This window comes from Periplaneta americana, chromosome 1 (genome assembly GCF_040183065.1).
Source record: "Periplaneta americana isolate PAMFEO1 chromosome 1, P.americana_PAMFEO1_priV1, whole genome shotgun sequence".
Taxonomy (NCBI): Eukaryota; Metazoa; Arthropoda; class Insecta; order Blattodea; family Blattidae; genus Periplaneta; species Periplaneta americana.
Window position 1 is genome coordinate 54,482,673 of NC_091117.1, and position 25,732 is coordinate 54,508,404.

The 25,732-nt window shown below is 34.2% G+C and overlaps 1 protein-coding gene across 2 annotated transcripts in view; it reads left to right on the plus strand.

The window, feature by feature from the left end:
• Positions 1 to 481: 481 nt before the first annotated feature.
• Positions 482 to 25,732, plus strand: part of Tlk (Tousled-like kinase) — a 438,411-nt gene continuing 413,160 nt past the window's right edge. The window contains exons 1-2 of one of the 2 annotated variants that reach the window (XM_069820426.1): positions 482 to 1,202; positions 1,580 to 1,643. In XM_069820426.1, coding sequence (XP_069676527.1) covers positions 1,173 to 1,202; positions 1,580 to 1,643 — 94 coding nt within the window. In that variant the 5' untranslated portion in view covers positions 482 to 1,172. The remainder of the gene's footprint in view (positions 1,203 to 1,579; positions 1,644 to 25,732) is intronic. The other variant, XM_069820455.1, reaches the window with a different exon arrangement.

Sequence of the window (25,732 nt, forward strand, 5' to 3'; positions counted from 1 at the left end):
TACTACATACACATATATGGATATATTTTTAATATATAAACAACTAATTTGAAATAAAACTTATTTGGCTGAAACCAAACTATAATTTATTTCTTAATTTAGGAAAAATATTGATACAAATCCATGAAAAATTAGCTAAATAACGTCTTGTCCTCTCTAACAAGTCAGATTTGTCGTAGGTCGTTTACTGGCAAATATAGCAAAGTTTGATTTGTCTGCTTGAAATTATTTCTGTCTGAAAGCGAAAAATTATGTTTAATGAAAATGATTTAATGGATTTCGAGTTTAATTTTCACATCATATCCTTTTTGAAAGTGCATGGGGCAATTGTAATTTTTGCATTTTGAGTAAAGTTACGCACTAGAGTGGTGTAGTAAGTAGTGCAAGGTTTAGACCATATGTTTTGACGCTATTTAAAGAGAATTTTCCGTAACATATATTTTGTAGCTATTACAATAATTAAGAAACTGCCTCACGTCAAAACTTTCTCAAATTGACCGCGAAATTGTCCGAAAATACCCGAAAGTAAAATGACATGACGTCATTTTCACCTGCGAAACAAATTGAGTAGTTTTGATGTATTTGTAGGAAGCATGGCAAGTATTTTTTTAATGGAAGATTCGTAATTTATACAAGTGAGCTGATATATATTATGGACAGATGAATGTTGGTCAATATATCCGAAGGTGGTGGAAATGCAGTTTTGTGCAGTTATTCTCAGTTCAAAAGTGACCATGCAAGAAAATGATCATAAATCGGCAACTGACGGGCGGTCGCCATCTTCTAGATGAGTTTTTCTCCTTTCTTGTGCAAACTATTTTATTAAAATAATGTGCTTTTATACTTGAATATCCAGTGTTTATTGACATAAAAAGGATCCTCGTACTTTGTTAAATACACTGGATCCGAGAAAGAGGTATGTTTTGCTGCAGTGAATACATCGCTCAGCGTAACATTTTAGGAGTGCATAACTTCGGGAGAACATTGACAAGCTCCGTAACATTTTGTTGTAATTTAAATTGTGTGCACTATGAGGGTTATTACACCCATTACAAGCAGTGTAGAATATGATAGAAGTGCATCGTTTAGGATAGCTTCTCAGTAATTGTGCTCTTAAAGAAGATAACCGTTGAAATGTGAGGCGAAACCAAGATCTCGCACTAAAGGAAGCAATGAATGTCCGAAACAAACTTCATCTCCAGGTATTCTTGTAGATAGAAGACTTTATTATATGCTTGAGGATGCCTTGGTTTATTTACATGTCTTTATAGTTACAATAAGAATGCCAAATTTGCCTGTGGCCTGTTTTTTTCGTTTTGAAATATGAATTTGTTGTATTAAGTGTATTGTATATACCTTGATTTAGTGAATGGGGAATGCCAACCCTAACCTTAGCGTTCAATTTGTGCAAATGTAGTAGACTTCTAAATATATGTTATTAATTTACTTTGATAGTCGTGCATAGTTTTAGTACAATTTCTCAGAAGTTTCAACAGCTACGCTAGTTTTAATCGAATTAAAATATGAATTAAATGTTTATTATATGCTAGTAAAATATTGAACAAGTATTTTCGTCCAGATTACAGATGGAGCATTGCGCAAAACAGGGGGGATGACTGAAAATCGCTGGACCTCGGGAGGTGGTGAGTTCATATGTTTTAATTTTTATATATTCAAGTTACTTTTGCTAAGTTTTTATGTGATTTCTTGTGTTACCGAGAGATAAAGTAGAGAGTGGATATGGGCTGTCAAGTTTCAGTTATATTTGTTTCACATGCATGAACGATGCTTTAAACTTTGTAGTAATGTTTATATTTATTTTTGAATGAAACCTTTTGTGTTGAATTAATGAAAATATAAACTAATATGCATAATTTATCTTTTGGAATGAATTGTAGTGAGATGTTAGGTCTATTGTATATTTTATTAAGATACTCTTACACCTACAACACTTTGAATTTATGTTAGGTCTATCTTAATTTGTTATCCCCTTAAAATTCCTTCTTCGAAACGATTGAAATATAGAACTATGTAAAATTTAATGGAATAAGAGCATGTCTGATCTGCTATTCAAAGAACAGGTAATTACAGTAGGCCTACATTGGTAATTGTAGGCCTAGACCTTTGTCCAATTATATAAAACAGATGAAATCATTAAGATAAATGAAAACTAAACCTACCATAGAGATTTTCATTAATAAATTTAAAAGTATAGCCTAGTAGGTAGATCTATTATTACTTTGAGTTAAAGAGTTACAAAAGAATTTAAGAGTGCTCTAAGTTCAGAAAGTAGGCCTATCATCCAGTGTGTGATACAAATGTTAATTTTTCCGTGTACTAATACTAGCAGGCCTATGTTAATTCCACATAAGTTAGACCTATTACTTATGTGATGATACGGATTTATATAGTGATGACTTAGATTAATATTGAGTTAATGTATTAAATGCATACCAGTATGTAAGATGTTTGGTTTTGTCTTTGATCCTATACTTATTTTCTGTATGACTTCGTGACTTAAGTAGCTAGGCATTTTTTTTGTGCAATTTTATTGTATTTTTAAAGGAGATAGATTATTCAGGTAGGACATGAATTTATTATTCTTTTTAACTTATCTAGCATTAGGCCTTGGCATAGAATGTAGTAATATGCGTGTTATTTCTATATTCTCATGATTGTCAGTAGGTATAAGAATTTGATTTTGGTTTTAAAATTTAAAAATCGAATTAGATTAGAGACACCATTGAATTTTGGTAGGAATACAATAATCAGAGCCGGGGGGACTCTGATTCTTCACCCCGGTACTCCCTCTGGATTCAACACTGGTGGTAAGGGTTGCTCTCTTTGTTGTTTCTAGTTGATTAACGCAACCATCATTTGGTTTATGGAATCTTCTCCTATTGCAAATCTTAAAATGACATCAATGTACAGCAAGGCCCATTATTACTTGCCTTAGTTTGTAGCCTGATTCCTCCCACTCACGTTTCATCATGGAGTCCAATGTGTAGAATTTCTCCCTTTTCTGCAATATTCCTTTAAGCACGACTTTGGCTCGTTCTTAAGCCTTTTAGGAAGAATATTTCCCTTCCAAGTACGTACACCAGTCTTGAGGGTGCATATTTGCTCAGGATGAGAGCACCTTTAGGAATCTTACCTTGAAGGTTTCGTGTGGCATAGTTGCGTTGATATTAGATACTCCCAGATTATTTCAATCCATATGTACAGATACGGAATTAAAATTTGGTGCTAGTTCACCTGTATGTAGGCAATAATTTCACATGACTATCCACAAGTAGCATATATACAGGAGCTCTTGGTTACCTACTGCACATGCGCAGTGTGTTGTAAGTGAAACTTACACAGTAAGGGAGCTCCAAATTTTATTTCCTTATCTGTACACATTCGCCATATTTTGGCCTCGAATAGACTCGTGACTGAGGCCAGTGACATATCAGGAAGACATCTGATTTTGTACATGGCACACACTGCTGCCACTAGTCTTTATAATAATCTAGTTTTAAAACATACATTCATATGGTGCTTGATACACAAGCATTCATGAAATCTCATTACCAAGTTGATGTTCGGAAGCAATAGAAAACTTTTCCTTTCGAATTATTTTCTTCCAGTCCTTTAATAAAGGAGGAGAGGGATCAGAGTCTTATACATATTCACTAATATGACTAGAGCCTGATATACAAAATGTCATGTAAAATTTCTTGTAGGCAGAGTGCCTATTGAATAGGTTTTCTCCTTGGTTTTAAGGATCTTTTATCATTCCTATTCTATTATTTCGTTATTTGTATATCATCAGTTTAGCTCTGAATAATTTTCCTAGTTCAAATGAGACATGAAGTAACATGCTACCAATTAGTATTTGTAGAAATGAAAATAGTATGAGATCTTAAATCTTTCCTAAGAATTTCAAAATCCTCTCTTATTTCATGCATGGATATAATTTTCCCCCCTAAAATTCTGTGTTTCACTTTGCTTCCATATTAATACTTCAAATTTCGTAATTAAATCGAAAATAATATCTAGATCGGACATAGATGTCATCGTCCTCCTTTTCCTCCCTTATGTTAGGTACTGTCATAGTCCACTGTTCTGTTTCTTGGGTCACATCTATCGTCTCTCTCTTTTTCTTACTTTTTTTTTTGACATACACAGAAAGCATTCCTATGTAGATCAGTCCTACTACAGCCTCTACTTACAAGTCGACCTTGGTGGCGCAGTTGGTAAAGTGCTGGCTTTCTGTGCCCGAGGTTGCGGTTTCGATCCCGGCCCAGATCAATGACATTTAAGTCTTACAAATGACTTTTAAGGAACCTGGAGGTTCATTGCCGCCCTCACATAAACTCGCCATCGATTTCTATCCTGAGCAAGATTAATTCAGTCTCTACCATATCCCACCTCCCTCAAATCCATTTTTATATTATCTTCCAATCTACGTCTCAGCCTTCCCAAAAGTCTTTTTCTCTCTGGCCTTCCAACTAACACTCTATATGCATATCTGGATACATCCATACGTGCTACATACCCTGCTCATCTCAAACGTCTGGCTTTAATGTTCTTAATTTTGTCAAGTGAAGGATACAATGTGTGCAGTTCTACGTTGTGTAACTTTCTCCATTCTCCTGTAACTTCATTCCTCTTAGCCCCAAATATTTTTCTAAGCCACCTTGTTCTCAAACACCCTTAACTTCTATTCCTCTCTCAAAGTGAGAGTCCAAGTTTCACAACTATACAGAATAATCTGTAATACCTATAACTGTTTTATAAATTCTAACTTTCAGCTCTTTTGAGAGCAGACCGAATGACAAAAGCTTTTCAACTGAATAATAACAGGAATTTCCCATATTTATTCTGTGTTTAATTTCCTCTCGAGTGTCATTTATATTTGTTACTATTGTTGCTACAAGATATTTGAACTTTTCCACCTTAAAGGATAAATTTCCAATTTTTATATTTCCATTTCGTACTATGTTCTGGTCATGAGACATAATTATATACTTTGTCTTTTACTTTCAAACCTATCTCTTTACTTGCTTCAAGTAAAATTCCAATTTTTCTGTGAAAACTCCTGCGGGACAAAATTCTGACACATCGGCGACACTGGTATAACCTCGACAGTTGTGAGCGTTGTTAAATAAAACATAATTTAATTTAATTTACATACAAAATCTGTTGGCAGGTGGTGAGTGATCATACACTGGCATATGAACAGGTCTCTATATGCTTTTCTATGCAGACCGTTTCACTCCACACTCTGTTGCTTAGTTTCCTCTTGTGAGTGCAGCACACTACCGTCATATAAGCCGACAGAACATGACTACTTGGGACTGGTCTGCTTAGGAATGCTCTGTATATTACTTGTTGTTTTGGGACTTTGTCATTTTCCATCCCTTGTTATATTTCAAATTTAATTTATGAATTTCAAAATTGGTAGCATTCTTAATTCCTCTAAAATATTGTGATTTCACTTATGGCCCAGAAATGAATAACTGGTTATTCTTCTTAGTGTATCTCATCTCTGCTGTTGTCAATCTTTATAGACACCACTGTTCTGTTATACTGCAAGATTTTGGGAAGTAGATTTCGAACTGCATTACAAGACAATCACACTATGACTGATGCCTAAAAAATGTTCTCCAATTTTTCGATTCTTGCTTCAAATGGAGTCTAAATATGCAGAGTGGAGTGAAATAGCCTTGCAGATTTCTAGAGCAAATAGCTCTATGTATGTAACAAAACTATAATATCGAGGTCACCATCATAATCAATCATGGTTTTTCAGGGTTGGAAGAATTTTTTCGCTTAAATTGAATTTGTCATCTCTAATGTGAATGATTAGCTGCATTCAGCTGGGAAAGCACTAATTCAGCTATTCATTTTTGCCGAGTTACAGCAGCTGTGAGTTGCTGAATGACCAGATTGCAAAATGTCCACTGTGTTTACAAAGAAACACGCCATTGTTCTGTCTACTCTGGAATATGACCCATAGGTTGATGTGTACCCCCTACACTTTTGCTGGCTTGCTGCGGGGTCGCAGCGAAAAAAGATTTTGCTATGAAAAACTGTGGCCGTTATTTCAGCGCTGTCGGTCAGCAAGGCGTTCAGTGCTGTCGCTATTTCAGTGCTACTTCAGCAGTGTCCCGGCTGAACACAGCCACTGTTTCTTTTTTTTTCCCATGGTTAAATGTTTCAACTTTCTTCATTATTGTTTCATTTTTTATTATAATTGATTTATGCCTTTGAATCTTATGTAATCACTAGACCTCGGACTTTTAGGTCCTAAAAATCTTAAATTAGGTACCTAAAATAGGTTCTGTCATAATTCAAAATAGGTGAACAAAAATGACATTATTTCATTTCCCATTACAAATTAGCCGAAACATTTGACATTATTTCATTGTACATGTCCATAATTAGAGCCACTAACACTTTTTCTAAGTTTTGCATTGAGAAACTGCATCGCTTCTCAGATAACACCATCTTATATGCCGAAAATGAGCGTTCCACATCAACTGATGATACCGGAGCATATTTAAATGTTGGTATTAGATGCAAGGGAACAGCACATTCATGTTCAGGTGTTTTGAAAGCCAAGATGTCAGCAACTGTGTGGAGAACTGTCAGTCCTGGATTTTTTTGAAGCACTGATTTGAGTTTTTCAGAAACTTTTTCACCAACATAACCAGGAACCAAGTTGATTTTTTCTGTCACCTCTTCTATCAATCCCTGTTGCGAGTAGACCGGTTTGCCTGAAGACTCTTGAGCATTAATAATGGGGACCAGAAATACATAATATGATTTGATGAATGCAATATCCCGGGCAATTGTTGGGTCCTATAGAAGTTTTTTAGCTGAAATAATGCTCACTGCATCCTCCCCCAGTTTCAAAACAAAGTTCTTAATGTCCTCCAAATGATTGCTGTAATATTCCACGACCTGTAACCATGTTCCCCATTGGGTAAGAATAGGTTCTGGTGGAAGTGGCACATTGGGAAGTTGCTCTCGAAATAATTGAATCCTCGTAGGTGCCTTAATAAAAACCTTTTTAATTGTGGAAACCAACTTATTCACTTGTGGATATTCAAGCCGTATTGTCTCAGCTACGCGATTCATGGCATGGGCAAGACAAGTAATATGGAGCAAGGCAGGGTAAAATACTTCAGTAATTTAACGGCAGCAATCATGTACGGGGTGCATCAGTGTAGATTACTAGCTGCAGTTGTTGTCAAGGCATGACTGGCATACAGAATTACGCAGCGTTTCCATATTACCAACTGTAGAAATTAGAAAATGTAAAATTAGGTAAAAATAGTTTCTAACGTGAAAGTAGGTATTTTTAGGTTGTATAGGACCACCATTTTCGAATATATATTTCCATAATTCGTATATATACAACTTTTCTTTTGTATATATCATGAGGAACAAAATAGGTTTTTACCTAAAATCCGAGGTCTAGTTATCACACTTCACATCATAAGTAGGACCAGTATTAATTCCAATACCAGAGTTGTATGTATTAAAGGTAAGCATACTAAAATGGCAAAAGTTACCTTAAGACATTACATCATGGCAGTGTGAATCATTAGGCCAATTTTTAATTTAACCTACAAATAATACTTATTTTTTATTTTTTTACTAATGGCAGATATTTGACTGTCATTCACACATATGAAGCCAGATGTGTAGACTAATGTTCCGATAGAGTCGTTGTCCAGGGTGCGCCATAGGAGGCTCTGTGATGAGAGGAGGTGATGATGGAGATTTGTTGGGATGCCACAGGGGAATTGGAGCTCCTAGAGAAAACTCCTGTGTTACCTGGACTTTGGGCCCAACATAAGTTATAAATCAGGTGTTCACTGGAGATCAAACCCTCGTCCAAGGATTATAAGTCCAGTACTCTAGCCACTAGGCCACTATGGCAGCTTATTTTTAAATATAAATCTAATAATTATTGGAGGTTGTATCAGAAATCTGTTTTTAAAGGACTGGTGCCGAAATTACAGAACATTCTCACTTCATATGGCTCAACATACAGTAGAACACCGCTAGTTTCAATTAATTGGGACCAGGGCCTCTTTGGATTACCGACTTTTTGGGTTAAGCGAGGTACAGTGTGCAAGCTAGGAAACCACTCATTATCCCCTCCCAACTCTTCACTCTCCACTGCTTTGTCAAGATTATCTGTTCTTCGTCAGAAGCAGCTCACAGATTATTGTAATAGTATAGAAAACAAGGACTAATTCATTCACTAATGATCAGGGAGTATGCAAGGGGGTGTTACTCTGTTTGAACCCTCCCACCCCACTTGAACTTTTAAAAAATAACATATTTAGATTTGAATATATATTTTTTATCCATATCGTTTTCCCTTATCTAATTTTTCACTGTCAGAGTAACAAAATCTACATCGACATGAGACATAGTCCTCCTATTCCTCCTTCAGTATAATTCCTGTGCTTGGTGTTGCATGTTTGAAGTATAACAATGAAATCTTTATTGTAGAGAGACCTATCGACTTTATAACACAATATGAAATTTAACTTGTTGTGAAACATATTGAAAATGTTGTTTTGACAGTTCTGTAGTATAGATGTTAAATATTGTGCATTGTCGATTTTAAACTCATTTTAAGAGCAGTATTCACCTGCTCATTAGTTTGAGTTCTGACTTTATTGTGAAACCTTCGTTTTTGTGCATTTGACAGTTCATATTTTCAATAATAATAATAATAATAATAATAATAATAATAATAATAATAATAATAATAATAACAATAGTAATAACATTACACAAAATTTAAAATACAGTACCGATAATATAAATTGTGAACAATTTTAAAAATGACCCCACCCTCCACCCCCCTTGACAGAATTCTGCGTACGCCACTGCTAGTGATGAAGTAAGTTGTGTTATATATTCTACATTTTGAGTTTCTAAACACTGTAGCATTAAATAGATTTTTAGTTCAAAACACACTTTTTTTTTTTCCTTCCTCCTGTCCTCTCTCTCTCTCTCTCTTTTGACATGTTCGAATTACCCAGAATTTCCATTTAGTGAGGTTCAGTCTAGCGGTGCCCTACTGTATTATCATCAAAACCTCTGTAAGTGCGACTTGCCATAAGGCATTCTTCCACCACAAGGAACACTTCCAGATGTCAGCAGGTATAGCATTTTTGTCTTGACACTGGTGCACAGTGAGTTGTATTTTACAGAAAAACATCTTCAGAGCTCGTACATCTTACTCTGAAATCACAATTGATAACTTACATGTGAATTGAAGAGATGAATAGGATGAAATGGAGAGTTTTGGTGGAATAAAATTTGAATGTTGAGTGGAAACAGGAGAATCCTGGGAGGAGCCCTCGTCTCTGATCTTGTCTATTACAAGTACAGTAAAACCTGCTCTTAATGGAAATGCAAGGGGCCGGGAAAATTTTCTGCTAATGTCAATTTTCAGCTTCAGATGAAATAAAATATCTTATTCATTTAGTTACTCACGCTATAATTGAACACATGTAAACATTACACTGAACAGAAAAAAATTAGGACCTACTCACTTTTTCTTTATTTTTTCCAGTAGTGAAGCAGGGTTTTCTGCACACAGTTTACAGTTTTGACTGCCTGACTTTCCACAAACATTTGAGCCTGAGAAATCACTAAAATATATCGTTCTAGTATATTCCTGTACCATAAACCCGACACACGGTGATTTTTAGTTCTGACACTAACAAACTACTCCCATACTATTTCATTAATGTCTTCATTCGCCATTTTCTTAAGTTCTCTTTATTTTTCCATTAGCACAGTTTTTCCCACAATTTCAAAATGTTCGTTTTCTTTAGAATCTCGTACACTGTTGTTTTACCGACATTGAAATCTTCATGATCTGCTTAACAGACAATTTATCTTGTTCACTTGAATGAATCACTTTTACTCCCTTCTTAAGATCAAGTAAAACTCTTGTCTTTGAAGAAGGAAAGGACAAACAATTGAATTATTTCAATACATGTAGTTATCAGTGAATACTGCAGATAGTGCTGTATTGTTAAAATCTGAATTTCAAAGGTGACTGGTCATTTATTAGTGCAGGAATGGAGAAGAACAGTGATATGTAACATGCAAGAGGCAATTACTTATAGTACGAAATTCTGTAAGTCAAGGAATGAGCAAGAAAAAACTACGAAGGAGAAAGAAAATGTACCTGACTTCTCATTTCAACTTCTTGAATTTGAATGGTGTATTACTGCACATGTCCCAAAAGAAAAAAGACATTAAGAGTGTGAAGTCAGGTGATCATGCTGGTCACACAACAGGTCCGGCTCTCCCTATCCATTGGTCCCCGTAGATGTTATTCAGATGTGCTCGTACAACCAGGTTGAAGTGCGTTGGGATGTTATGTTGAATCTACTCAATTTATAAAACTCAGCAAACTGTCCTCTTTACATGAACTTAATGTAATACAAAACTCAGCACTTCGAATCGCTTTGGGTGCATTTCGAACAAGTCCAATGGTCAGTTTACAAATAGAAGTGGCTGAACTGCCCCTTGATATTCGAAGAAAACAACTTAGCATTTCATGTGCTTTTAAAATCGCAGCTTCATCTAGACCTAGCATGAACTCATATTTTCTGAACATCATCATAAACAACAAATACAAGTACATTCAGCACCCTTTTCTTCTAGACTGAAACAATACTTTAATGAAATGAATATATCAATTCCTTCCATTTCTCAAAGAAATAAAAACACTGCCCATCCTCCTTGGAGAATCGTGTTATCTGAATTAAATATGGATCTAACATATCTTATTAAAACTGAAATGAATAATATTACATACCAACAATTTTGCAGAGAACAATGGGATCAGTACTGTAATTACCTTCGCATATATACACAGCTGGATCGCAAACTAACCAAGGATGTGGATGTGCTATAGTTTACCCTGATCACACGATGTTGTTACTCAGTTTTCACATCAAAAAAGCTTTAGAGTATATTCTGGAAACACAGTCTAGTGAATCTTATCTTCTTCACACTGATTCTCAATCAAGTTTGCAAGCTCTTTAAGATAATTCTCTACCAACACACTAATTCAAGAAATACACAAGCTCATTAATGATCTGATGAAACAAGGACGAAAAATAATTCTAATGTGGATCCGTTCTCATCATGGTATTCCTGGTAATGAAATTGCATATGCTGCAGCAAAAGAAGCTACACAACTTCCATTGCATATTTTAACATCTATTCCTCATACGGATGCCATTAAATACATATCCAGAAAACTGCACAACCACTGGCAAACATCATGAACAGAGTCATCCTTCAGCAAACTTCACGAAATAGTACAGAATTCCAGAATGAAATATCCACTACAGAATTTTAAACGTCAAGATCAAGTTATAATCACCAGACTGCGAGTTGGCCACACCAAAATTACACATTCTTATCTTCTAGATCAATTGCCATAGTAGGAGCTCTGTACGCTATTTACTTTTTGAATGTCCATTATCACCTTCATCGAGATCAATTCCATATACCAACAGACTTATCAACAGTTCTAATCAACCCATCATTCAGTTCAAACTTAATTAAATTTCTGAAAGCTACCAAATTTACAAATGTATCTAAAATGATTATAATCATAATAATTAATAATTATAGTAATACAGTAAAAATTATTTATGTATTGTGATATGACTTCCTAAGTTAAAGCGACATAAAATAAATAAATAAAAAACAATTGTACTGAATAATTACATTCTCATCCTACAAATGTAAGCAATTCCATTACATAAAAATACACAAAGGCGACTCAGATTTTGTAGCTAAGAGGAGTGAATCAAGTATGCCAGAAGACATTGTTTTGTCCAAGTTTTTGTAGTATATATGCTGATAATTTGAGAAGCCTTCACTTGATTATCACATTTACACTTCGGCCATAATGACTTGTGTTCTTGTGTTGTTAAAGAATTTATAACCAAATGCTGCACTAAATTGGTTAAAATGTATTTCTGAAACTTACAATTTAGCTAGTATTAATTAAATTAGTGCAGTTGTTAAAACAATATCTCAAATCGACTGAAGGTGACACAAAACATGTTACACTTCAGTTTATAATTTTATGATGATATGACAGAATAAGAAACGAAGCTGTGTTGGAAAGAGTGGGTGAAGAAAGAATGATGCTGAAACTAATCAGGAAGAGGAAAAGAAATTGGCTGGATCACTTGTTGAGAAGAAACTGCCTTCTGAAGGAGGCACTGGAAGGAATGATGAATGGGAGAAGAGTCCAGGGCAGAAGAAGATATCAGATGATAGACGACACTAAGATATATGAATTATTTGCGGTGACTAAGTGGAAGGCAGAAAATAGGGAAGACTGGAGAATGCTGGTTTTGCAGTGAAAGACCTGCCCTTGGAGAGGACACTATGAATGAATGAATGACAGAATACATGCTTGCTTCTATAATGTAATTTATGTAATATCAATTCATGCATGAAGATTATGAATTTTTAAAAAGTAAAAAGAAAATCTGAAATTTGTCTAGCATAATTTTTTTTGTTTTGTTTATTTATTTATTTTCTTTTTTCTTTTTTGCAGTCATCATAAATTTCTGAGAATTCGGAGTTAGATGGGTGCTTATTTTGTTAAAAGTTAAAAATATTCATGGCTTTGTAAGTCAGCCAGCTAATGGAGTGGATTGTGGTATAAAGTAGATTGCATGAAATTTGTGGTCAACAAAGAGAATGTGGGTGAAATTATTTTCAGGTTTATTGTGTACATTGTTTTTTTATTTAATTAAACTTAAACCTATAATTTTTGTTGTAAGCCATGAATGTTCAAATTAACATTTGGGAACTACAAACTTTAGCATGTCACTCATTTTTTAGGCATTTGCTGTAAACATCCAAATTCATATTATAATATAGAAAGTATTGAAGATTTGTTAGGAGGATTTATTTTGCTGCTTATGTCATCTCATTTGTTTAATGGGCAGGGTATGATCTGCGTGTATTTTTGAGAAACATGAGTTACTAAAATTGAGTACTGTGAACCTTCTGTGTATTCATATTTCATTGGATACCAATTTTCATATTTCAAGGGGATAGTGCAATTGCAGTGCGTGCTGTGTGAAATTACATATTCTTGCAAATGAAACCAGCCCTTTGAAACAATAATTGCAAGCATTGCTCATTTCTGCTGTATTCTAGACTCCTTTTGTAAATACTGCTGTTGTATAGGGTTCATGATAAGCTCTACATATCACCTGTGTTTCACAAACGTTCTGATGCAGGACATATTTTCAGATATGCATTATTATGTATTGTCTTTTATCTGCCTTTACCTGCTTTGTAACACATTGATCAGGATGCACTAAATGCATGGTTTATCATATTATTTAATGTTGTGTAACAAGTATGAAATTAAATGATATATTATTTTGATTGTTAAATTATTTTATCTCGTATTTGATATTGTATATTTCACTACAGAGATCATGTTAATGAGATAGTATGCTAATTGTGAGTAAGCAGGGAAAAATGATATAAAGAGATATCAGAAATTATTCTGGAAGTTTCCTGGAGATTGTGAGGAAAACCGCGAAAAATAACATTCAGATTAATCGACCTTGGGCACTGAACTGCAGAGCTCCTAATACTAAAACAGCCTACTATTATACAGTTCATTTTCGTTGAATGGCATATTAAGTTGGGAAAAAGTTACTGAAAGTTCATTAATCTTAAATGGATTGAAAACTAGAATGAAAACTTTAGTGGCGAAATTTTGTTTACTAAATTAGGTTTTTCGACCGTTGAGTTTATGACAGCTCTTAAATACGACAAAATCATTTACAAGAAGCTAGGTACCCTTGTTTCTTTTGAGACTATTTTTCTTGTGATAGCAGTGTTAGTTTACAGAAAGTACCTCAGCATTTTAAAGCTGATATTTCTAGATCCTGAGATTGAAGTTTAGACCATCTAAATATGTAGTGTAAGATAACCATACATTTTATCTGTTAACTGTTCATGACTTCAGCACTGTGGTAAGCTTTCATATGTAATATCGAAGTTACATTTTTTAGAATTTGGCAACTGTAGGAAGACAGTTACAACATGATCTCCCATTTCTCTTGTTTGTACCCTTATTTATTGTAACTTATTCTGCTTATATAGTTTGTATTTTTGACATTTTCACTGAATAATAACTGTAGCACTGCCTCCTGAAGGATGCACTGGAAGGAATGGTGAATGGGTGAAAAGTTCGGGGCAGAAGAAGATATCAGATGTTAGACGACATTAAGTTATATGGAAAATATGTGGAGACTAAGAGGAAGGCAGAAAATAGGAAAGATTGAAGAATGCTGGGTTTGCAGTGAAAGACCTACCCTTGGGCAGAAAACTATGAACGAATGAATAACAGTAGCAAAGTAGGCTATACCAGCGTTATGATTCTGTTTGTTTTGTGTATGCTTGCAAAGGTTGTGAACCAGGTTTGAGAAGTTCAAGATTTGAAGGGAGATTCCTTACTCATCAAAGCAATATTTTTATGTTGTTTATACACTACAGTTTCAGAATAATGTACTTAATTATACAGGGTGGTTCACGAAGTTCTCCTCGGTTTGTGGAGGTGATTCCTGAGGTTATTTGAAACAAAAATGTAAATAAATTAATGAGATCACATGGAATTACAACACATTTTCGAAACGCGTCGTAGTAAATGGAGCGCTAGGCATGTTTGCTGCCATAACTATGTGCACATTGTTGTTAGTTGGGTCTGGGGGAGGATGAAAGACATCATGTATGAGGTTAAGGTACAAGCACGTGAAGAGTGGCTTCAACGCATTATGCATGTTGCGGCGACAATAAGGAACAGTCATGTGAAGCTGCGAAATACTACATGCGCAGTTCACACCTGTGCAGACCGTTGCCTTGAGATTCTGGGAGGAATTTTCTAAAATGTTATTTAAATTCACTCTAAATGATAGAGACTGATACATAAACAATCAGTTGTTTGTATTTTAATTATTTTTTGCATTTTTGTTAATGAAATCCTGAAATAAAAGTTTTTTCTGCCGTTTTCAAATTACCGTAACTTCGTAATTATGAATGTGATCCCATTAATTTGTTTAGATTTTTTGTATCAAATAACCTCAGGAATCACCTCCATAAACCGGGGGAGAACTTCGTGAATCACCCTGTATAGCGCTAAATTGTTATAAAATACATTACCTGGCACTTCCGCTTAAATTACTAGAAACTTACTGTGTATCTTAATGCCACACACTGTTGAAATATGCAATTTCATTTCGTAGATTTAAACTATTACAGAATGAACTATAAACCAGGAAATATTTAGAACTATATTTGCATTCTGTTCTTCATTCAAGATTGCAACAGTAATAATAATAATAATAATAATAATAATAATAATAATAATAATAATAATAATAATAATAATAATCTGAATACCTTTATTTATAGCAAGTTTTAAGTTTCATGCATTTGCATAAACCACAGTTGAAGGCATCGATTTCAGTTTAGAAAACGTTTCTTTCAAGTTTATATATCAGCATAGAAAATCTTTTATCATATGAGCATGTAAAAGATTTCGAAATTCTGTCTCATTTAACCTTTCTTACGTGAATAATGCAAGTTGTTTACTTGCTGTGCGTATTGCTTCCATTAGTTGCTTCTAAATGGAAGCAAATTACTATGCAGGTAAACAACTACTGTGATACTGTTCCTCCTCCCTGACCCTCTGCCCCACATAATGAGGTTGAGATTGGCTTACGATGCTACTATCAAACTGAGTTATAAGTGTGACATAAGTGTGAACTTTGTTGTTGGCAGCGTGTAGCTTGAACTGAATTCTGTAGTCACTAGCAGTCTCCAAAGAAGGATGCCACTTCAGAGCAGAAATTATGCGTAGTTGAAATATCTTCTGCTTTAAATTTTGAAAACATTATTTTTTTTCTGTAACAGCAACTTTAAAAGTAAAATAGTAATATCGAAATTAATCAAATGATACATTGTAATTGGGCATAATTCCTGTTGAATTTAATCAGGCGTACATTTTTACGAATATTGAAGAGAAATAACTGGAAGCATTTGAAATATGGATATGGATAAGAATGGAGCGGGTGAAATGGACAGAATACGAAATGAAGCTGTGTTGGAAAGAGTGGGCGAAGAAAATATAATGCTGAAACTGATCAGGAAGAGAGAGAGAATCTGGTTCACTGGCTGAGAAGAAACTGCTTTCTGAAGGATACATTGGAAGGAATGGTGAACGAGAGAAGAGTTCGGAGCAGGAGAAGATATCAAGACATGTGGATCGTATGTGGAGACTAAGAGAAAGGCGAAGAATAAAAAGGGAAGAATGCTGTGTTTGCAGTGAAGGACCTTCCCTTGGCCAGAAAACTACGAATGATCTAATAAATTCTGTAAAATTGACTAATATATAAAATATATTACAATTGAAACATTTCAAAAAGATAGGCTATACTATGCAGAGCTTCCTCTGATTGACATTCTGGCTGATATGTAGTCTTAGAAAACATTTTGTCGCACGGATACTTAAGTCCCAGAAAGAAGGCAGTGTGTACGATCAGAGGATGAGCGATCTGGTTCACAAGAGAAGGACTAGTTGAGGTAATAAAATTAGTTTTGTTTCGTTTTATATTTGATCATGCGCACTGCCTCCTTTCTGGCACTTATAAAGTATCTGTGTGACAAAACTTTTTTCTAAGACTGTACATCTATTACCAGGCAGTACATCACACTTTACGATATGTGTCAGAGGAAGAACAATTGTTTGTATACATCTGAAGTCTGATTAGTGTAACATGTAGATTATCGGCGATGTATGCAATGGAGGGAGAAGGGAACTGGCCTACTACCCCATTATCTCCTGGCCTACTGTAGTTGCGTTACGAGGTTCAGACCTATCTTCTAAACAATAATATGCAGGGTACAAAGTGACTGATTTTGTAATTTTCTGGACAACATTGAGTCATGAGTAATGGGTGATGGGAAAAAGAAATCGTGAAAGAAATCCCTAAAGTCGTTTTGAAACATATCGCCAGGCTGTGTTATTATTTTTTATTGTAAAATGAGAGAATGAATACATAATAGTTTAATTAATTCGTAACAATTATTATTATTATTTAAATTTCATCTCAGTACATCTCAGGAAAGTTAATCCTAATTGAGAAATATGCACAAAGTTTATCCAGTAGTTTATGAGGAAAGAAAGACTTTTGATATACGTACATACGAATGGCTAGAGAGACAAGCGGATGTCATAAAAAATTAATCATTTTTTAATCATATACGATATAAAAACTTTTCAATAAAAATCAGAAGGTTGATCTTTGAACTTCTTCTTTACTTCGTATAATGATGAAGTGCATAAAACTATGTAGGTTGTACGTGTATTACAGTGATTAAAAATGAAGATTATATTACTATCAAAAATTGTCCTCTGGTTTTTTAAGATAGACGTTGAAAAATATTTTGTGCCCCATTTTTAGTTGGTAACCCACTAGTTAGGTCCTGCTCTAATGACCTTGATGCTGATGTTAGGAGAAGTTGATCAAGGACACACACACATATACACACAGTGTGTGGTGTGATGACCACTGTCAAGTTGTTTTTTCCCCTCCCTCTGTCCCCTCTTCAACCTTCCTTTCAAAGGCAAGATGTTAATATTGGGAAACTGCATGTCAGCCTAGTGTGGCAGTCAGCCATCACACAAGTGTCTTTGTAAGATGCAAGGCAGATGACTGAACATCATTACATTGTATTCACTTCAAATAACGTAGCTGTTTGCTTATGGAATACTAAACCTGATGTCATGCATGCTAGGTGCGAAACAACTAAAGGGGAAATATTAATGGTCAGAACTACCAGCTTATTGTAATCATTACGTAGGGAAGCATTTATGGGTGTGGTAGTTGTGTTCTGGGAAAATTGATTGAAATGTAGAACTGTAGTAATGCAGAATATTATATTTTAAATAGTAGTTATAAGTAATATATTAATACCAAGCATTTTAACATAATTTTGAAACTCTGTTATTCGTATTATATAAAGCAAGACTGAGAATAACTCCAGTGTATAAGTATATGATGAAACAGAGAGAGAGAGAGAGAGAGAGAGAGAGAGAGAGAGAGAGAGAGAGAGAGAGAGAGAGAGAGAGAGAGAGAGAGAGAGAGAAGAATTGTGTATGTTGAAAGTAGACAGCTAGGATAGAGAAGATGTGGTATACAGAGTGAATCGTAAGTAATGTCTAATTTCGGGAGGTTATTCTTTGAGATATTTCAAACAAAAAAAGTTTAATACAATTTTGCTCGTTTTTGCTTCCTTTTCGATATAAAAATTGTTTTGTATGAACTATTTCATAGCGTCTTTTGGAAAAGCCATTGATTTAATTCCAAATGTACTCAGTTTAAGAGAGCAGTGTATTATGATAATAAATGATAGAAATAATTTTAGTTTTGTTTTTTAAATGTGCAGAAATTTGATCGGAAGAAATATAACTTCTCGTTCTACAAAGGAATTTTAAAATGTTACAATTGTTCCGATTAAATTTCTGCATATTTAGAGGACAAAACTAAAACTGTCACGCATTTATTATCATAATATCATAATACACTACTCTCTTAAATTGACTGAGGATATTGGGAATTCAATCAATGGCTTTCCCAAAACACACTATGAAATGTTTAATATAAAACATTTTTTATCTCGAAAAGGAAGCAAAAAAGAGCAAATTTGTATTAAATTTTTTGTTTGAAATATCTCAAAAGAATAACCACCTGAAATTAATTACATTGCTTACGGTTCCTGGGTTGAAATTTTCAAACTACGATAGTTGAGACACTAACTGAAATTCTTCTGTCTTGGACTTCACAATTTTAATAGAATGTTTAGACTTGATTAGTTTTCTAGTCAACATTTAATTATGGACTTGAAACTAGTGAGCGCAACAGTTTTATTACAAATGCTTTGAAATTCTTAAAATTAGTAGCCTGTTTGAGAGTAAAACAACTTTACGGAAGTGTATTATAATTGGTAGCGGATTCTACAGATAATAACACATAGTTTCGCAGAACTAAACGGAAATTCAAATTTGGTATTTGAGAGCAAGGTTTAGTTAAGAAAGTAAAGGCTGTCTGGATACACATTCTTAACGGCGTGTTTATTGTAAGATGCATACTATCGTTATAAGTTAATAATTTTTTATTTCAGAATTTAGGAATACAATAATATAATACAGAAAGCTTAGAATGGGAAAATATAATCACTTCTAAAAATAATATAACTTGCTAAAATCGTAATAGCTTTGGCTGACGTTAATTTCAATTGCTAATGCAAATATGTCAAATTAAGTATTGTAGAGTTAGCCGTATGTTTTTTAAAAAGAGTTTTGTGAATAAGTTTAATTTCAATGGTGTATTTGTATAAAATATATTGTAGTTCGCGTCTTTCACTTCTGAATAGTTTAAAATTGAACGTGTGAGTTCTCATTTAACACAAGACGAACAGAAACGCTTCGGAGAAACGTGAGCATTGTGCGTTGTGGTGAATAAAAGGTAAAACAGTTTCCGCGACTAAGCTCTGCCCACACATGGTGGAATTCCATCTTAATTATGTCATTGTCTGTGGAGATGCTACTTCCTTTATACCGTTTATGTTTCCTTTGTGAGAGAAATGTTTTTGGAATGCAGCTATACATAAGAAATACAGCTCGGACGTATATGTAAAGTCAAATACTGAAAAAAATGTGTGCAGATATGTGCAAAAATAATGTACTAAAATATGCAATATAGGTACATTAGAACTTAAAATTTAATAAAATTATAAGTAAGATAACATGCAATTGAACGTAACTTATTCTGTGCTATTTTTGTAAGGAAAGCAGTTCCTTTATTTTTCTTTGTGAAAGATGATGTCACTGAAGATATACAATGAAAAAATAATGTATTTTATATATCAAGCCGTTACTTCTATCCACATATTATAGAAATGCAAAGGGCGAGTTTATCAAATTTACGTAAGTATCATGCATTGAAATGATGATTTTTATTCTAGTAACAATTTGCTTTAGAGTAAAATGTCACTTTCTTAATAGGCCTATATGGGCTTAAACGAGGAAATATAAGTGTGCACTATATATGTTTGCAAAATAATCTCCATTGAAATATGCGCACTGTAAAATCATCGACTGAGGTGTAATTTTCACTTAATATCACATTCCACGTATTTTCTAGAATTTAATACGCAACATTCATTTTGCGTATGTATTCGGCTCGAATTTTAACATAATATCGGTTATAGTAACTAACATAGACATTCTTAGCGCGGGCTTCCGGTGGATGATCAGCGAACTAACGTTTTTCGTATTCATAAACCAGTGTTAGCGATATGATATGAATCCCGTACAAGTAACCAGTCGATAGCCGGGACTAGTTTAGCACGCTCGTAGCGCGAACTAGCGAAATGTCTATGAATAGCACCCTGTAAGTTCGTCACCGATGTAGCTCAGGCGGTAGTCCGTTTTCCCTGCTGATCCCGGAGTTGCGCTTGGGCGTGGGTTTGATTCCCGCTTGAATTCATTACTTGGTTGGGCTCTTTCCTCAGGTTTTCGCCAACTGTAAGACAGATGTAAGGTAATCATGTAGCGAATTCTCGGCCTCATCCCGTTAAATAACATTTCACTATCATCACTTCCATCGACGCTAACCTAGTAGTTGATACTTATAAATGGCTGTTAGAGAGTCTGGAGGTTCATTGCCGCCCTCACGTAAGCCCATCATCGGTCCCTATACCCAGCAATATTAATCCAGCCCCTTCCATAATATCCCACCTCCCTCAAATACTTTTTTAATGTTATCCTTCCATCTATGTCTCGGCCACCCGAAAGGTCTTTTTCCCTTAGGTCTTCCAACTAACACTGTATGCATTTCTGGATTCACCTATGTACTGTACGTGCTACATGCCGTACTCATCTCAAACGTCTGAATTTAATGTTCCTAATTATGTTAGGTAAAGAATACCATGCATGCAGTTCTGCGTTGTGTAACTTTCTTTGTTCTCCTGTAACTTCATTCCTCTTAGTCTCGAATATTTTACTAAGCACCTTATTCTCGAACACACTTATCCTCTGTTCCTCTTTCAAAGTGACAGTCCAACCATACAAAACAACCGGTAATGTAACTTTTATAAGTTCTAACTTTTTTTTTTAAAGCAGACCGGATGACAAAAGCTTCTCAACCGAATATTAGCAGGCACTTCCCATATTTATTCTGCATTTAAATTCCTCTCGAGTGTCATAATTTTTTATATTTGTTACTTGTGCTCGAAGGTATTTGAATTTTTCCACTTCTTCAAAGGATAAATTTCCTATTTTTATATTTCCATTTCGTATTATGTTCTGGTCACGAGACATAATCATATACTTTTTTTTTTCGGGATTTACTTCCACACCCATCTCATTTCTTGGTTCAAGTAAAATTCCCGTGTTTTCCCTATTAGTTTGTGCATTTTCTCCTAACATATTCATGTCATTCCCATAAACAAGCAGCTGGTGTAATCCGTTCAATTCCAAACCCCCTCTGTTTTCGTGGACTTTCCTACGACATATTCTAGAGCAAAGTTAAAAAATAAAGGTGGTAGTGCATCTCCTTGCTTTAGCCCACAGTGAATTGGAAAAGCGTCAGACACAAACTGACCTATACGGACTTTGCTGTACAGTACGTTTCACTGAGACACATTTTAATTAATCGAACTAGTTTCTTGGGAATACCAGATTCAATAAGATTATTATATAAACTTCTGTCTTAACCGAGTCGTATGCCTTTTTGGAATCTATGAATAATTGATGTGCAAAATCTGAATTTAAGATACAGAGTATCAAAATTTTACATCTCGTATAACAACATTGCGCAGAACGACTTTCAGATGTTTCTAGAGGGCGTTGTGTTTGTTGGAGGGAAATAATATTTTGTCAGAAGGGAGATGAGTTATGAAGGATTCAATATATGCTGGAAACGGAAAAACGACGAAACGTACATTTAGTTGTTACTGCAGGGAACCCCCTCAATCATTGTTACAGTCAGAAATTTATCCACATATTCATTATTTCTCTTAATCTGAAGGTGTTACTCTCGATCTTAGTGCATAAATTCTTGATATCTCTTACTTTATTGAATTCATATTTTCGCTTATTTCGTCAATCCATTTGTTGGACCTACCGTGATTTCTGTTCTCGTGAGGATTTCGTTTTGTAGTCTGACAGTCTTCTTCTACTATATTTTCCCGACGTGACCATACTATCACAAATTTTGTTTTTATTTCTCGTAAAATACGTCTTAATCTCCATATTCCACTCAGTTCGATTTTTTAGTTTATCTTTCCTTGGAATCACTTCCGAGCGCCATGAACAATAAAGTTTTGTACCGGTAGCTAGTAATTAATTTTTAATTATATATTTTCATATAATTCTCAGCCTTTTTCGTTTTGCGCCTCGTGGCCTGTTACGTTCTCAATCAGCCGTTTATTCTACCGTCCCGAACTTTTCCCTTTAGACTGGCAGTATAGGACTTGTTTGGGTATCCTTCCATTATCCATCCTCTACTTGTTGCATTCAATTTATTCTATAGTTCTGAATAAATTCCAAAATTGCCAGCATAATATGTAATTTCAAGGTGTCGAAGTTTCTCATATGATCGAAAAGTGAATTCCGGATGTTTTTTTCTAATATGTTGCATCTCAGATTGTTCTGTTACGAATAACACTTGAAATAGAATACTGGATTAAGTATCTTTCCCGTCGTGACATACACAAGTAAAGCTCAGCTTTCACTTTGAGTGGAGGCTATACGGTCTTGAGTTCGAAACACGTTTAGAGTATGAATGTTCGTTCTCTATCGTCGTAATGTCCTATGCTGTCTGACGTGAAAGAGAATAGTGATGCTAATCCTACGTTAAGAACATTTCTTACATTCTTATCTAGTGTCTAAGATGGACATTTCCGGCAGAGATCAAAGGCAAATTCGTGATATGGATGAATAGTTATGAGTACACCTAGGTGAAAATTTGTCTTTTTTATTTTTTATAGAAAATCACATTTTTAGTTTTTAACATTAAAATGTTGTTTACGGTTAAAGAAAGCTCTGAAACAATTTTCATGTACGTATGAACCTCCAATTATATGTTTCACGGCAATTTTATAAGGCTTTCTTAAATTATATTATAATTTTTTTGTTTCCCGATTTTGAAGGATCTAAGTAGTTATTTTAGTTATTGTTTTATAATTATAATAATTATTTAGTAGTGATATGTTATTCGGCATGTGTTTGTGTTCATTTAACATTTCAAATTCATTTTTGTCCGTTTTTGTTTTGTTTTTTTTTTTTTGTGCATTTTGCTTTGCTAAAAATGTTATTTCTCCTACAAAATTTATACTTAATACATCAGTGATTTTTTTTTTTTGTGAAATTTCTTTAATATGTGTGTAACAAAACGCACTACGGTATCATGATTTCCTTTGTCTTACAATTTTTTTGATGTTATAATTTTTTTTTGTAGGCGTTGTTAGTATTTTGACTGTTTTTAGAGTTGACAATATAAAATGTTTGTTTCTTTTTTTGGGGGGTAAAAGAAATGAATCACCGAATAGTAAGTTTTGTGTTGAAGTGTTTGAAAGTAATGAAACTGGAATTTCAGACAAAAGTGTTGACGTTAGTTTTACGAATAATAACGATTTTTAAAAATAAATTTACAAAAATGTTAATAATTCACACAGTCTTGAACCAAATTATATGACATTTGGTATACACTATTTATGAGGACAATAACTGGAAAATTTCAGACTTATACCTTTATTAGTTTAGAAAAATGAATATAAGCTCTGTGTACAGAAGAAGGTGAAAGTTTTATTATTCCTGAACAGGGTAACCGTAGAAATTTTTAAAATCAAATTTCGGAAAAACTTTGACGGCGATACCTGAAACTAGATCTCTGCAATATTATAATAGATTGCAATATTATAATAGATAGACTAATACTGCTGGCCTATGGTAAATTAATTTATCCGCTTTGATAACACAAAGCGAAACATAACAACATTGAAACGAGTATTGTAATTACCAACTTTACCGCACCGAGTGTCGTAAAGTAAAAATTTTGTTTGTTATACACATTAATGGTAACATTTTCACAATTCACTTTCCCGTTTAAAAAAAAAGCTAACAAGTGTGTGTCCTTACTGATGTCCACATTTTTTTTCAATGAGATCGTACACCGCTGCATAGAATAATGAGTCTATAGAGAACTTGATTTGTCATTTTCAGTTTTCATTAAAAAATATGTTAGCATAACCTTTTCAGAAACATTCTCTACTTTTTTTTTTTTTCCTTACACCGCTGTTCAAACTTCACATATTCCTCTTCCTACCTCTGTCGCGATTTTGTTGAAATTAATAAATTAATAACAGCATTTGACAAATTTCCAATTTCGCATTGTAAAATGAAACGTTACGACATTAATATCGTAAATAACTATTACCTTTCACAGACACAATAAAATAAGTATTTAAAGCGTACACGAGGATTTCATTAGATTGGGTCTTAACAGAAATCGTTTGACAACTGTAGATAATATTAGACTTTCTTTGTTGAAACTTCTGTTCCGGTTTAATTTACTTAAATGTGGTGGTATGAGAGTTGTTCATTGTGAAGACTGTAGTCAATCACATAAACTTGCACGTTGACAGCTCGGTGATATCGGTATCCTCTTCACATAGTCGGTTGAAGGAGTGTGCGGTTATTAAAGCATGAAAACAAACATGGAGAAGTGAAAACAAGGTCACACAATGTGACTGATTCAAGTGGTAGGAAAGAATATGCAGTGAAGGTATGTAAACCTGAACGTCTTGTTGCAACTAAGAGACTTAAATTTGTGATAATTATGTAATAAGGAAATTAGTGGTTCATTTATTAACTTTATAAATGAAATTATGGTAAAGTTTTATTTTCGTTCACATATGCCACGAATGTGAAGGAAACTCTGACATTGCCTTTTTAAGAAAGTTCGATGGATAAGTTATGGTTATTAAGGCTTTCTCTCAGTTAACACCTCGAGTGTTCAAATTTTTCTGCTCATTGAAGAACACAGGTGCGTATGGTAAGTTGTTCAGGTAAAGCTCATTTCTCGTCATGGTGTTTGAATCTCTCTCGTTAAACACTTGGGAAATCCTAGTGTGAATGATGCTATTTGAGAAAATGTTTCAACATCGATGAATTTAGTAGTGGGTACTTAGCGCGCATTTTAGTTCTTGAGTTTTCTTAAGGATAATGACGTTCTCCAACAGCATTTCAATAAAATTGAGATTATACTTCTTTTCGCCGAACGATCGTAATTACGGCTAAATGCATGTAACCGTGTCTTAAAACTGTATATAAAAACCAAAAGAGATTTTTAGTTATGAATGATCGTAATATCTGCCTTGCTATTGGCCTACAGGATTTTGGATTTCTCGAAATTGGTTGTATAACGTCACTACGTTGCGTCATTTAAGGTAGCTTAGCCGTTGGTAGATGTACTTTCTTAATATCCCAAAAACTGAATTACATGTCATTGAAAAACAAAATGTCGACGTACCCTGTTTGACATTTTTACTAATTAGCTAGCGAATTTCCATAAGATTT